The sequence below is a fragment of the Chenopodium quinoa genome, unplaced genomic scaffold (genome assembly GCF_001683475.1).
Source record: "Chenopodium quinoa cultivar QQ74 unplaced genomic scaffold, ASM168347v1, whole genome shotgun sequence".
Lineage (NCBI taxonomy): Eukaryota > Viridiplantae > Streptophyta > Magnoliopsida > Caryophyllales > Amaranthaceae > Chenopodium > Chenopodium quinoa.
In genome coordinates this window covers 142,138-158,304 of record NW_018744113.1, presented here as the reverse complement: position 1 = coordinate 158,304, position 16,167 = coordinate 142,138, and the positions used below count along the sequence as shown (strand labels likewise).

At 36.7% G+C, this 16,167-nt stretch overlaps 1 protein-coding gene across 1 annotated transcript; it reads left to right on the top strand.

The window, feature by feature from the left end:
- Positions 1-11,846: 11,846 nt before the first annotated feature.
- Positions 11,847-13,136, top strand: LOC110692538. Its single transcript, XM_021869575.1, has one exon. It carries the CDS (start codon positions 11,847-11,849, stop codon positions 13,134-13,136), a length of 1,290 nt encoding a protein of 429 aa, XP_021725267.1.
- The last annotated feature ends 3,031 nt before the right edge of the window (positions 13,137-16,167 follow it).

The following is a 16,167-nucleotide window of genomic DNA, read 5'->3' as shown; positions in this document are numbered from 1 at the left end:
TTTCTATTCTGAGATGATATGTGATGCTTGCTCGGATAACTCATGGAATTCCTTTAAACTCCCAAGATCCCCTCTTTCTCTCTCTCTCCATTTCTCACCTTCTTTTGCAGATGATACCTCCTCTTTGAAGAAGCCTCAGTTCAGACTACTTCCACTATACTCAATGTGTAGATTCTTTCCACCAACTTTCTGGACTAAAAATGAACCCTATAAAGAGTAAAATGTATTGTTCCAAGAACACCCCTGTGGAGGCTAGATAATAGATTTCTAAGCTTTTCAATGTGTCTCCCACCTCTAATTTGGGTACATACTTGGATTTTCCTCTTTGTGATAGGAGACCTCTAAAGTCTTCTCTTTTTTCGTTCTTCAGAAGGTGAAACAAAGGTTGGCTTAGTGGAAGACCAAATGCCTGTCTAAGGCTGGAAGATTGGTATTAATTAAGTCCACACTAAATGCTATTATCCTCTATACTATGTAGTGCAATTCTATGCAAAATTCACCCTTCACTTTATTGATTCTACAACGAGAGACTACTTTTGGGGATCTAGCCCTAAAAAGAAGAAACTTCCAATGGTGGTTTAGAAAAAAATATGTGGTCCTCATCCATGACCTAGGGGGACTCGGAGTGAGATCAAATGTCATATCTAATAAGATCTACATGGCCAATTTATGCTGAAAATGCACTTTCATGATAAACTTGCCTAAAAATGATCTTCAACAAATATTTTGCTAGTAGACAAAACCCTAAAAGCTTCAAATTAGGCTCTCATATTTTGCAGGATATACGAAAGGGCTGACAACTTTTCTTCTTCTCTATTGCCTGTAGCCGGCCAAGACTCTCAACTCTCCTTTTGGTATAATCAGTGGTAATCGATCTATTTGTATACTTAGCTAGGAATCTAATCCAAGGGCCCCTCACCCCCGATGATGAGACTCTTTTTGTGGGCCAACGAGCCAAGTAGGGAGCCTAGAGGGTTGGAATCTCTCCCAAGTCTCTAAGCATCGCTCTCCTGGGGATGAAAGTTCGGTGTTTGGTTTGGATTTTGGCAAAATCCTAATCCAAAACAGAATATTGAATTTCCAAACCGAATTTGATAAGAAACCGAACTAATCTATCTATATTTTAAGTCTAATTCTGTTCTAAACCGAAAATCGAATTGGATTTTACTGCCTTGATTTATGATAATAACAATAATAAAAATTACAACCAAATTTATACTTTACAGATGTACAAAATAAAATAAAAAAAGCAGTAAATACAACTACAATATTAGGGGGGTGTTTGGTTCATTAAGTTGGATTGGATTGGTATGAAATTTCATAATAGAGAGGTATGTATTCTAAAACCCATACTAGTCTAAAGTTGTTTAGTTTTAATGTTGGAATGGATTATATATTTTATTAATAGAAGTGATTGTGAAATTTAGGGGGAGGGTGGGTATGGGATTCCATAGGTATGGAGTAGAGTTAGAACCCATTGGGTATGAGATTCAATTCCTAAAAAGCTCAACCAAATTATAAAATTGATGGAATCCATTGTAACTCCATTCCAAAATATCCTAATGATCCAACCAAACGACCCCTAGATAAAATAACATAGTTTACAACACTTATATTTAAAATAATGCTAAAATTTCGGAGACAATAGCATCCGAATTTATAGCTTATTTCTGCCATTTCCAAAATGTAAATTAAAGAATCATGCAAGAACACAACAAATAGGATGAAAAAAGATACAAGGGATAAGATTAATACTACAAACATTTGCCGTTGAAGTTTTGGAGATTTGGGTTTGTATGTGATTTATTATTTTTTTTATTATTTTTTTTTTCTGAAATTGAAGAACAAATTGAGATCCGCGATGACTAAAGAGAGAGGAGAGAAAGTTATGAGCGAGAGAGGGAGTTGAAAGTGGCGGATGAAGGAAGGAAAATTGAGTTTTAGGGTTTTTGTTAAAATTATAAGATGAGCCACAAAAGATTTGGGTTGATTTCATTTGGGCCATTTTTTGGAGTTAACATACACCTAATACCAAAAATTCGGTTTTGTTCAGTTGTTTCGATTCTAAGAAGCTCAAAACCGAAAAACTGAATTTATATTTGTTTTTCAATCTGATCCGAATCGATTTTTAAAAAAATCCAAACCAAATTACTTTTCAGTTTTGATTTTCGGTTCGGTTCAGTTTTAATTCATATTACTTTCACCCTTAGCTACCATCTCCCCCCCCCCCCCCCCTTTCACATTGATTAGAGCATCAAGTCAGTCAAGATCTTGTTATTCCAGGCACAAAGGATAACCTCGTTTGTTCCCACATTAGTGGGGAATTCTTCAATGCTTCTGCCTTGTACATACAGAAATGGTTATCTGCAAATGGCAGTGATCTTGATTTTGCTTCTGATTTTTGGGAGTCCTTTTGGGCTTCACCTACCCCTCTTGGAACCAAAGCGTTTCTATGGCAAGCTTGTAGTGATGGCTTCCTACCAAACATCCCTCGTCCAAAAAAGGGAATTTAACTCTCTCCTTCCGATCTCTTCTTTCAAATGGTCATGGAGACTCCAACTCATGTCCACAAAGATTGCACAAAGCTTCCGGTCTCTTCTAGCCTCCTCCTAGCAGCCAACAACATTCATTCAGAGATTGGGTCACCTTCAACATGTGGGCATACTGTAGACACCCATTTGTGTCTCCCCAAAACCAAACCCAGTGATGAATACCTTTTGCGTCGAACCATAATCGAATGAGGTGAAAGTGTGAAAAGTCTTGTGTTGCGGTTAGTTTTTATTAAAATTCTTTTCTTTCTGTTTTCGAAAACCCACTCTATTTTATGAAAACGTCCAATCCAGTTTAGTTTGGTCCATGATAAGGGTCCAATAATGGTGTAGTTGGATGGGGCTTGAAAAGACCTTTCCAACGATATATTATAAGCCCAATTCCGATGAATATTGATGAAGTTATGACCAAAATACTAAACTGGGCCCGGTTAATTATTTACATACGGCCCAATGATCTAGAGGAGGGCCCAATGTTAATTATTATTCCTAAAATTATTAGGATTAATTATAGCTTTCTAGAAGTTTCTAGAAGGTTCCTTTTAATTATGATATTATCAGATTTAATAAATTATTTTAAGATGGATTTTTATTTGGAATAAAATATTATTATTCTTATTATTATATTATTATTGAAAAATACGTTTTTATCTTCTGTATGGATTCCGTAGATCAAGTTGATTAAAGATCGGATTCCGCATGGAAAAACTCGTCCAAGTCAGACTGTCGCCAAACGACAAGTTTGTCGCGTGGCGACAGACACTGTCGCCTCGCGACAGTGTGAATTTCTGGCGACAGCGTGTAGTTTTATTCCTAATCAAATTCTATACTTTTCCGGATTATTTTCCTTATAAATAGGGTCCCAAAACTCCGTTTTCATTCATTCACAATCACCCAATTCTCTCTATTCTCTCTTGAGCAATATATGCTTTCTTTGTCTCTCTCTTTCTAAGGTAGCCTTTTACAAACAATATTCCGCATACACAAGATTTAGAATCATCTAGCCAAGTTTGAAGTTGCCTTCGCCCTAGACGTGCAAGGTTTAATATTTTCCGAGGGTTTGGTCCAAATCTAGTCAAAACTTTATTTAATTTGATTTTGATTTAATTATTTAATTTTATAATTTTCATTGAAGTTTACTAACTTGTGTATTTTGTTATTAGAAAGAGGTACGAGGCTTCAAAGTAAGTAGATTAGCTTACTCCCTATTTTATTCACAATGTAGAAAACATGTTTATTAATGTTTAATTCCTAGTATCATGTTAGGATGTTTTTAATGCTTTCTAGTATCATGTTTAGGGTGCCTCTTATTATTTCTAATATCATGTTATCATATTAGGTTTAAAGCTTTGATCTTTATTGCTTAGTGACATGCTAGGATTTGTTATTAATCTTGTTAGTATCATGCCTAGGATCTTGCTATTATTATTAAGCTTTATTATACCTTATCATGATTATTATTATATTTATTATTATATTTATGTTGCTTATTATGTTGCTTGATATTATTTATATTATTGTTATTGCTTGATCACACCTTTTATGCTTGTTTAAAGGGAATTTGTACTTGGAATCACGCTTGATAAGATAATTAATAATTTGGTTTAGGCTAATATGATTTTAATTCAAGTGATCGCCAATAATAGTTTTATTTGTGCATTAATATTCAACCAACATAGATAAACAAGTTTAGAATTAATATAATGTTTGCATGTTAGTCAAAAAGCGCACATGAATACGAGCAGAATAAAGTAGAGGCCTATTTTATAGGGCGGGTCCTTTCTTTTGTAGATTGGATTCGTACCCTCATCCCCGAACCCTATTTGGTTCAAGACCTTATGGAGTTGACGATCTCCTGGATCGTTTTGGGTTTACAAGTTCCTAAAACTTGTTGGCGACTCTTTTTCTCTCTTTTCTTTCCCTTTGGAACGCCACCATACTTTAGCGTATGATCACAGTGGGGTTCAAGCTTGGGGTTATAGTGCTTGAAATATTCCCTACAGTTTTTTGGCGACTCCACTGGGGAGGATTTCTATTTATATTCTTGAAATTTATTTTGGCAATTATTTAGAATGAGCGGATAAGACTCGAAAAATTCTAAGTATTTCATGTGCGTAATTTGATTAACATTATTGTCATATTCATAAAAAGGTCCTCATTGGATAGACCAATGAGTCAAAAACATAGGATTTTACACGTAGGAAATTTGAGAAATTTCTTTCACAACTAGAATTGAAATAATACTGCGAAATCTGGAAAATTCTAAGAACACAGATACCTGCTGAGGTATGTAGGAACTAGCGTCTAGAAAACAGAGACCGTCGCCTGTAAAGAGCTTCTGTCGCTTGGCGACAGGGGTTCTTTTGCGGCGACAGTCCCTGTAGTCTGGCGCCAAGTTCTTCCAATACCGAGCCAGAACTCTGCCTTCTTGTTTTGACCATTTCTAGTACTGTTGGCTCAATTCTACTTCCTGATTGAGCTTTTCTCACTTTTCTGAAACCCATATGTGTTCTACATATGGACATAACCCTCTGGGGGTTCACGCTTCATTCTACTTCCTGGCAACGACGGGTTCATGCAAGTTTGTGAATCCACCAAACCATGGAAGCAAGTTTTTAACTTGCGGGGTCCCATCCATACGCGCCAACCCTTCACGGTTAGGCTTCCGCGCGATGCATCCGGACTCATAACCATGGACCCTCTTTGACTTAACCCATATCCTTGAACTTTAGAGAACTAGAGCCATGGTTAGGTTGCAAACTCATTGCATCATGTTGTGACTACTTGACTACTTGTGCATTATTTCTTTGTGCATACTATATATGTGCTAACCGTTTGGTTTGACATGTGTTTGTAAATAAGTCTTAATAAACTAACCAATGACTAAAGGATTTTGTTTAATTAATTAATTAATTAATTTGAACTAATAAATAAGCCTAAAGTCGAGTCATAGTTCCTTTTAGTCAACCCGGATTTTTATTTCCGTATACTGCACTTGCGTCAACTTGTTTTGGTCATAGCCAGAGTTCTAGGAAGAACTACGAGTCTTATAACCTATGGATCTGTAGCCCCGAGTTTTATCTATAATTTGGCGTTGGTTTTGTCCCAATAAGAGTCACAGATCAAAAGTTATGACTAAAATACCACAGCCTGTCCAGTTTAGTGCACATACGCGTGTGAGGTCTTAACTTAGTCTTTGTTTGAGTCTAGTTACATAGTCTAGCCACATGGTCATGACACAAGTCTTAACATGTCACCTACACTCATTAGTCTTAGCACACACTTTGTATATGTCACCATGACCATGCCTTAGGTTCATGCATGAGTCGTTTATTTCGTCATTTGAGTTGGTGGGTTCGTTCTATTTCTATTTTCCTAATTCTTCCATATTTCTCCATCTACATCATATTCCCACTCTCCACATACGTTCTCCACACATATTATTCCCCTCATTCTTCCATGATCTTTTTCCATCTATTGCATGTTGAATAAAGATTGAGTCAAAATAATTAGTATAAAACTTACCCCTAATTTCCCTTTTCACAGTACTTGGTCAAGGAGAGAAGGGCGATTAATCAAGGATAACACTTTCATTCAAGTAACAATTTTTGACAAATCAATTGGTAGGAAAAGAAAAGCTAAGAAGATAATGGCAAGTCAAGAAGAACTCAATGAAGTTAGGGGAGAGGTAGCTAACTTAGCTGAGATATTGAAGGGTTTAACTCTTCAAGTTAATGACCCTACAAAACAACAACAAATGGACCTCATCCAGGAAAGTCTCAGCAAACTATCTAATGATTATAGGTTCCAGGGCATTAGTTCACAAGGGGTCTCGGTGGACAAGGAACTTCTTCCGCATAAGTTCAATGCCAATGACATCCCTAAGTTTAAACCAACTGACAATCCGTACTTCCACTTAAGGGCCTTTGAAACTATAATGAACATTAAGAGGATTGATAGGAAGAGTTTTCATTCTTTGTTCTCACTGTCTTTAGAAACCGTTTGTCAACAATGGTTCTTTTCTCTTGGAAAAGAGAAAATCTCTTCTTGGGATTCAATAACAAACGCTTTCATAGATAGATATAAGTGCAACACTCAAGATGAAACAGACCACAGACAACTTGAGATGTTAAAACAAAAAGAAAATGAAGGGTTCACTTCTTTCTTCAACAAATGGAGGGAAACTTCAGCTAATATGGTTAAGGTCCCTACTGAAAAAGAGTCTGTAAGGATGTTCATCAAGAATCTTCAAGAAAAATATGCAAAGCACTTAAAATACCAACACAACTTGAATACTTTCCAGGCTGTGTATAATATAGGTATTGACATTGAAGATGACCTTCTGAAAGATAATAGTGCGAGAGGAAAGAAGAACGACCATCCTTCTTCTTCCTCTCCCATTAATGAAGTACATGCTACGAACACCTCTAAGCAGCGAATCCAAAGGTCAAAAAGAGTGTTCACTCCACTTGGTATGAGTTATGAAACAGCTTTTGAAAAGCTACACCACAAAGGACTGGTCATGCCCATAGGACCTATCAAAGACCCAGTTCCCGAAGCCAGGCCACCTAAGTGGGATCCTAGTAAACACTGCAAATATCATCAAGGAAAGGGTCACGACACTGAGGAGTGTTGGAAACTCAAAGAAGCTATTCAGGACCTGATTGATGACAATAAAACTTCCGAGATTATAGCCATCACAGAAGATCAAACATCCTTCGATCCTTCACTCCTTATCACACCTGTAGGTGAGCCCATGATCGATATAGCTTATATAACTTCTATTGGTGAAGTGGCCATGATCGAGGAAGATGAAGGGGCTTTCTTAGATAATATCGAGGAAAATTTGTCAAGTCTAAAAGAAGACGTTCGAAAACTACAAGATGTCATTTCCATGCTCTTGAATGTGGTAGAAGAATTAGCAAGTCGGATAATGGTTATCGAACAAAATTCTCACCAAGGATTCAATGAAGAATTCAATGCTCCTAAGCCACGGTCAAAACGGACCATGGAAAACCTCATTGATTCAAATCACATTCATACTCCTCTTAGCAACAGGATAGCCAAGAATAGTACCAATAATAACAGTGGCTGGAAAGGAAAGAAGAACGACAATCCTTCTTCTTCCAAAACTACCCACTCAAATAACGTTAGCACATTTGACTTGGATGAGATCCTTTCCATGAACAAACGAGGGAAAATGAGAAACATCATACCTATTGGTATAATTTATGACACCGCATTTGATCGTTTACATGCAAAAGGTCTTATAACTCCCATTGGACCGTTTGGGGATCCACCTGTCGAAAGGAGGACGGCTAGCTGGAATCCCAACGCATATTGCAAGTATCACCAAGGTAGGGGTCATATTACTGAGAGCTGTTGGAAGCTAAAGGAGGCCATCCAATATTCGATTGACAATAACAAGCTTCCTATACCTCCAGTCGGCAAGAAGACCGAGTGATGATAAAGCACAAGACAAGAGGCGAGCTTCAACGACAAGATTTCGTGACCTCTTTTTTCTATTTCTTTTTTATTCTTTTCCCCAATAAGTCTAGCATAGGCACCTTTCATTTTCCCCTAGTTTTTACTTTGTACAAGAGGGCAAGAGTTCCAATGTCAAACGGTACATTGTACCGTGACACGGCAGTCAGAAAATCTGACTGGTGCCCTGTTTGCTTTTGCGCGCAACCAAGTTATCCAATTTTTCCTACGGGACAGACCTGAATGCGACGTTAAAACGTCTATGCAGATGCAAAAATACCAAATTAATCACAGGAATATTTTTTCAAGAATCTTTCAAGTCTCATCCACTCATCTTAATTAAATACCGATCACTCAAATCGATAAATAATTAAGAATCCTCCCCAGTGGAGTCGCCAAATTGTAGGCGTCGTTTGAAGTGCGCCTACGTTAAAAGCATGTGTGAACATGCTTGGCACTCATAGGAAGTGGGAATTGACATTACGATTAGGGACAAATAAAGTAGGGAGCCGCCAACAAGTTTTTAAGGAACTTGTAAACCGTTCACGGATCATAAAAAGGCAACCACGATAAAGGGACAACGATAGGCAACAACGATTGACCCATGAAGGTTACACCCCATTCATAATCCATGAGATTACTAACTCCATATGGTTCGGAACCACGAAAGGAGGATCGGGGATGATGGTACGAAGTGAGTCATGGAGTCACATTCGCCCGTATTGGCCTCTACTCGATTCTTATATTGAAAAGCATTCCTGTGATCTCAAAGGCATACAAACAAAATATTCAATTTGCTCCAAACTATTATTAAACTAAATTGGTTCAAAATTAATGCACACATAATTCTAAAAATTTGGTGATCACTTCAATTAATAATAAGATTAAAAGGGATCCTAAACCGGTTGTCCAAATTATCTTATTAGGCGTGATTTTCAATTACACATTCCCTTTAACATGCAATATGGTGATCAATAAATAATAGAATAAACATTAATATTAAAACCAATTAATCACAATTCCAACAACATAAGATTGTTAGAAAAATAATAATAATAATAAAAGAGCACGGTCCTTACTTTGAATCTGTTTGCTTGCAACTACAAAATAATAAACGAGTTAGTAACTTCAAGGAAATAATAAAACAATAACTAAATTAAATTAAATAAAATAAGGTTGATTTTGGGGCCAAACCCTCAAACGATTCTACCTTTCACGCCTTGGCTTAAGGACAGAACCTCGAGTAAAATAAGGACTCCTTTGAGTGCTTGAAGAAGGAATTTTGAAGTGAAAAGGGTAGGCTAGTGTTTAGGTTAATAGCATAGAAGAGAGAAAATAAGAATCATAAAATTCTGGTTGCCCTGTACATCAGAAATGAGGGGGTATTTATAGGGAAAATGTGCTGAGGGAGCACACGGAACCCTAAAATGATAAAAACCCTAAAAAAGTATCCCGTGACACGGTCAGACTGTACCATGACACGGTCAGACTTTTATTATTCGGGCTAAAATAAGAAAATAAGAAAATAAAAATAAATAAAATGTTTGGGCCAAAAATAAATAATAAAATAATAAAATAAAAAGGTTTAGGCTTAAAATTAATTAATAAGCTTGGGCTAAAATTAAAACTATGCTTTTACCAAACATCAAAACTAATCCATGGACCTTTCAAAAGTAAGAATTTAATAAAATACGATTTCTTAAGCACTCTCGGGATTAAATACTAAACCCGACCAATAGAGGCGGTGAAAGGTTATTTATCATCGGGTTTGGTTTTGAGGAGACATTTTTAGGTGTCTACAATGACCAAATAGACTTCTAATTAGGAACCCTTTGTCATGAAGTCTTAGCATAACGTTGAAACATGCCTTATCAAAATCACTCATCACTCATCACTCATAATCACCATTGCATCAGGAAGTATGAAGTACTTAGCCTCCGTGCCTAAGTTACCTAAATACTTTCATAATCGAGTCAACTAAAATAGTTTAGGATGAATTAATCCTTGCACCTTGAGGGACAGTATCGAACGCATATATTTGCCTAAGCTCATTCGACATGCACCATCAAACACTTTGATTCTTTATCACGTCTTTTTTTTCGGGAGAAAGTCGGTACCCTCCACAAAAAATGACGGAAAATTTTCGATTGAAAATTTTTGCTTTTTTTGCACATCACACACGAGTCATGTACATTGAGTCATGTCGTGTCATATCACATCGAGTTGAGTCTAACACATGTGTCAAAACACATTAAGTCACACGTGTCAATTCTCCTTGGGTCAACCTCAAGTCAGTCAGTCACATTGGGTCAACCTCAAATCAGTCAATAAGCCTTAGGTCAACCCTAAGAAACACATCAAGACTTAGGTCAACCCTAAGAAAAACACCAGCAAAGTCTTTTGGCAATTCTTTTGATTTTTACAGGATACAACCATTCAGCAAAGCTCCTGTTCGCAGCCAACCGAACGATCGCAACAATCATTCAAGTATCAAGCTCTATTGTTCAGAGACGCGTGGACATATCATCAAAGCTTTGTTGTTCAGAGACGCGTGGACATATCATCAAGCTCTTTTGCTCAGAGATGCGTGGACATCTCATCATCAAGCTCTTTTGTTCAGAGACGCGTGAACATCTCATCATCAAGCTCTTTGTTCAGAGACGCGTGGACATCCTATTAAAGCTCTTTTGTTCAAAGACGCGTGGACATATCATTCAAAGCTCTTTTGGTCAGAGACACGTGGGCATCCTATCAAAGCTCTTTTGTTCAGAGACGCGTGGACATATCATTCAAAAAGCTCCATTGTTCAGAGACGAGTGAACAATCCTCAAAAAAGGCTCCTTTGTTCAAAGACGAGTGAACATCAACAACAGCAAGATGGCGTTCTCTAGCTTGTGGAAGGTCGTCAAAACAACAAAACGGTTACTCTAGAGACGTGTGCAAGACGGTGCAAGATACGTGTTTCTTAAACTGTTTTATCTGTTTAACTAATATTGTTTACATGTATCGGCGTTATAAGAATGATTTGGGATCGCAGAACGTTCTGAATCATTCTCCGTCCCTATCACTACTTTGACTTTAGTTTTCGAAACATGCGTTTCTCCAAACTCAGTCAAAGTGGGGGCTTCTGTAGACACCCATTTGTGTCTCCCCAAAACCAAACCCAGTGATGAATACCTTTTGCCTCGAACCATAATCGAATGAGGTGAAAGTGTGAAAAGACTTGTGTTGCGGTTAGTTTATACTCCCTCCGTCCCGGTTTAGTTGCAACGGTTTGACTGGCGCTGGATTTTATGCAAAGTAATTGACTTGTTTATTATAATGTATGTAAGTTGGTAGTGGGCATTTTTTTATTATAGCTAGTGGAAGTGGGCCATAGCATTTTTTGTGGGGGGGGGGGGGGTGGGGTGTGCTGTTGGAGTGTTGGATACACGTGCCATAACATGTGAATCCAAAAAATTTGATTCCTTTTTAAATTTTTGCCGGCAAACACCATCACCAGAATTCACTTTATAATTTTTCCCTGTTGATTTTTTTGGTGAAATTTCAAATATTTTTGTACACATCCCCTTTTTGAATTTGGAGCTTCCAAATTATGGCCTTTCTATATTGAACCATAATAAATGCTTCTTCTTTATTTCAGCTTCACCTGTAGATTACCAAAAAAAAAAAAAAACATAGCAAATAGAGAGTAAAGAACAAACAGAGAAAAAATATGGGGGTGGGGGGGGGGGGGTTTGGGGTAGAATTAGAAAAAATGTCGTAAGTTTTCTTCTTCAGTTTTCACTTAGATGCAACTAGTGTAGAGTAATCATGTGCATTTTTAGAGAGAAAAGAGAGCTTACAAATGATGCAAGAACCAGAATTGCTAATTGGTTACTAGTAAAAAAATCCACTGGAAAGTTGAAAAGGGGTACCGTGAAAGAAGCATTAGAGCTTTTTGGAGTGCATCGAACCACAATCTACAGAATTTTGAAGCAAGCAAAAGCTCTATGGCAAAACGGTGATGCAGTCAACATGGACTCTAAGAAACCCAAAAGGGTTGGCAAGAAAGGTAAACACATTGACTTAAGTAAAATTTCTGAAATTCCATTTCACAAAAGGGGCAACATTAGGGCACTTGCAATAGCATTAGGTGTTTCTAAGAGCACCATTCATAGGTTTATCAAAAGTGGTCAAATCAAGCCACACACAAATGCATTAAAACCAGCACTTACAGAAAATAATATCAAGGAAAGACTAAAATGGTGCCTCAAAGCCATTGATCAAGACAATGGTATGTTCAACGATATGTACAACACAATCCATTTAGACGAGAAATGGTTCTACATGACAAAAGGGACACAACGTTATTACCTACTCCCAGGTGAAACACAGCCTTATAGAACGTGTAAGAGCAAAAGATTTGTCACAAAAGTCATGTTCCTATGTGCCGTTGCTAGGCCACGATTTAATGCAGATGGAGAATGCATTTTTGATGGGAAAATAGGAATGTTTCCGTTTGTCAGGTGGGTGCCTGCAAAAAGAAGAAGCAGAAATAGGCCAGCAGGTACATTAGAGCTCAAACCAGTTACCTCAGTCACAAAAGAAGCTTATAGGAACATGTTAATCAGACAAGTGATCCCACCAATCATGCAAAAGTGGCCAGATAACGATCAAGGTCCAATCTATTTGCAACAAGACAATGCAAGACCTCACATAGAAGTACAAGACAGAGACTTCATGGAAGCTGTGCAAAATTCCAACAAAGACTTAAGGTTAGTATTCCAACCTCCGAACAGCCCAGATATGAATGTGTTAGACCTTGGATTTTTTAGGGCGATACAATCCCTCAAGGATCAAACAGCCCCAAAAAACACCAAGGAGCTGGTCAAGAATGTTAAAAATGCATTTAGGGAGTATTGTCCAACTAAAGGGAATAGAGTGTTCCTTAGTCTCCAATTGGTGTTAATTCAAGTGACGAGAGTAAAGGGGAGCAATAATTACTTGCAAAAACATGTTGGAAAAGAAGCTTTAGAGAGACAAGGACTACTTCCTATTGTTTTCTCTCCATCTCCAAGTCTTGTTGAAGAATGTTTGGCATATGTTGAAGCAATGCAGTAGACAATTTGAAGTGATGAACTTGCAACTTTTGGAAGCTAAAAAGTCAAATGATTAATTTTGTAAAGTTTTTGAAAGCATAATTGTAAACAATCAAAATAGCAGTACATTAGTGGAGAGATATTATATGAACCTCCCTAATACTTTTGTAAATTTTTTGTAAGCATCAATTATTAATGGGAAGATCAAGTACTAACATAAATTAGCTTGTCAATCAATTTACAGAGTACCTAATTCATTTACTACTACACCACCAAGTAAACAACACAATAACACTACGGAGTACATCTTCTAAGAGTACTCATTTTTTGCCTAACAATTACTCCGTACAACATCACAAGCACTAGATTGTACTCGGTACTTAATGGGAACATCACAACATGCATAGCTTACCAACATCACAAGCAGTAGATTAATACTCCGTACTTGATGGGAACATCAAATAAGAATAACTAACACAATAATCCACCACTATTCACTTCCGGAACTATCACCCATCATATGTCGTTCAATAATTGGGACATAACCCTTCAACATCTGAAAAATGTCTTCTTTTGATACATTACCTTTTCATTTTCTAGATTTCAACTTACCTTTCCCAGAACTTTTAAATTGACGTCCGCTGCTACATCGAATTAGCTTTGGAGCTACACACACAGGAGTGGTAGCCACTTCACGTTCTGGAGTGTCGGGAACAACCCACTCTCCGTGCTCTACCGAAAAAAACGCACTTGGAAGAAAAACGTCCGGTGGAGTAGTCACTTCACGCTCTCAAGTGTGGAGAACGTCTGGCGGAGTTTCAGGAACTATTGAAAATGGTTCTTCAGAATCATCGACCCAAATCCCAATTACATTAGAATTGGGGTAGATGAATGAGTCTTGATCTTTGTTTTTAGCTAAATCAGGATTAATTTAATGTTTTTCAGTATCATCCATGAGATTTTTTCTCAAATCTACAGTAATTTGTTTCATGATTTGGGGAAGAAGATGAATGGAAGAACCTTGAAAATGGGTTAAAATAATTTGGAGTGAGAAAGTGAAATAATTTGGAGTGAGAAAGTGGCGTGTGAAATTAGATCAGGGGGTATGGGTAGGGGGGTGGGGGGTGTAAATTTTTTATCATTTTTTTACAAAAGTGAAATAATAGTGGGCCATTGATATTTGAGATAAATATTAAAAAAATAGTGGGACCATGCCTTTTATAGAAATGTTGCAAGTAATTTGGGACGGCCTTATAAGGAAAGTGATGCAAGTAATTTGGGACGGAGGGACTATTAAAATTCTTTTCTTTCTGTTTTCGAAAACCCACTCTATTTTATGAAAACATCCAATCCAGTTTATTTTGGTCAATTATAAGGGTCAAATAATGGTGTAGTTGGATGGGGCTTGAAAAGACCTTTCCAACGATATATTATAAGCCCAATTCCGATGAATATTGAGGAAGTTATGGCCAAAATACTAAACTGGGCCCGGTTAATTATTTACATACGGCCCAATGATCTAGAGGAGGGCCCAATGTTAATTATTATTCCTAAAATTATTAGGATTAATTATAGCTTTCTAGAAGTTTCTAGAAGGTTCCTTTTAATTCTGATATTATTAGATTTAATAATTATTTTAAGATGGATTTTTATTTGGAATAAAATATTATTATTCTTATTATTATATTATTATTGAAAAATACGTTTTTATCTTCTGTACGGATTCCGTAGATCAAGTTGATTAAAGATCGGATTCCGCGTGGAAAAACGCGTCCAAGTTAGACTGTCGCCAAACGACAAGTCTGTCGCGTGGCGACAACGTGAATTTCTGGCGACAGCGTGTAGTTTTATTCCTAATCAAATTCTATACTTTTCCGGATTATTTTCCTTATAAATAGGGTCCCAAAACTCCGTTTTCATTCATTCACAATCACCCAATTCTCTCTATTCTCTCTTGAGCAATATATGCTTTCTTTCTCTCTCTCTTTCTAAGCTAGCCTTTTACAAACAATATTCCGCATACACAAGATTTAGAATCATCTAGCCAAGTTCGAAGTTGCCTTCGCCCTAGACGTGCAAGGTTTAATATTTTTTGAGGGTTTGGTCCAAATCTAGTCAAAACTTTATTTAATTTGATTTTGATTTAATTCTTTAATTTTATAATTTTCATTGAAGTTTACTAACTTGTGTATTTTGTTATTAGAAAGAGGTACGAGGCTTCAAAGTAAGTAGATTAGCTTACTCCCTATTTTATTCACAATGTAGAAAGCATGTTTATTAATGTTTAAATCCTAGTATCATGTTAGGATGTTTTTAATGCTTTCTAGTATCATGTTTAGGGTGCCTCTTATTATTTCTAATATCATGTTATCATATTAGGTTTAAAGCTTTGATCTTTATTGCTTAGTGACATGCTAGGATTTGTTATTAATCTTGTTAGTATCATGCCTAGGATCTTGCTATTATTATTAAGCTTTATTATACCTTATCATGATTATTATTATATTTATTATTATATTTATGTTGCTTATTATTATGTTGCTTGATATTATTTATATTATTGTTATTGCTTGATCACACCTTTTATGCTTGTTTAAAGGGAATTTGTACTTGGAATCACGCTTGATAAGATAATTAATAATTTGGTTTAGGCTAATATGATTTTAATTCAAGTGATCGCCAATAATAGTTTTATTTGTGCATTAATATTCAACCAACATAGATAAACAGGTTTAGGATTAATATAATGTTTGCATGTTAGTCAAAAAGCGCACATGAATACGAGCAGAACAAAGTAGAGGCCTATTTTATAGGGCGGGTCCTTTCTTTTGTAGATTGGATTCGTACCCTCATCCCCGAACCCTATTTGGTTCAAGACCTTATGGAGTTGACGATCTCTTAGATCGTTTTGGGTTTACAAGTTCCTAAAACTTGTTGGCGACTCTTTTGCTCTCTTTTCTTTCCCTTTGGAACGCCACTATACTTTAGTGTATGATCACAGTGGGGTTCAAGCTTGGGGTTATAGTGCTTGAAATATTCCCTACACATACGCT

What these genes read in the sequence shown, in the direction of transcription:
- LOC110692538 (XM_021869575.1), top strand. Translation starts at nt 11,847, where the DNA reads ATGTGCATTTTTAGAGAGAAAAGAGAGCTTACAAATGATGCAAGAACC.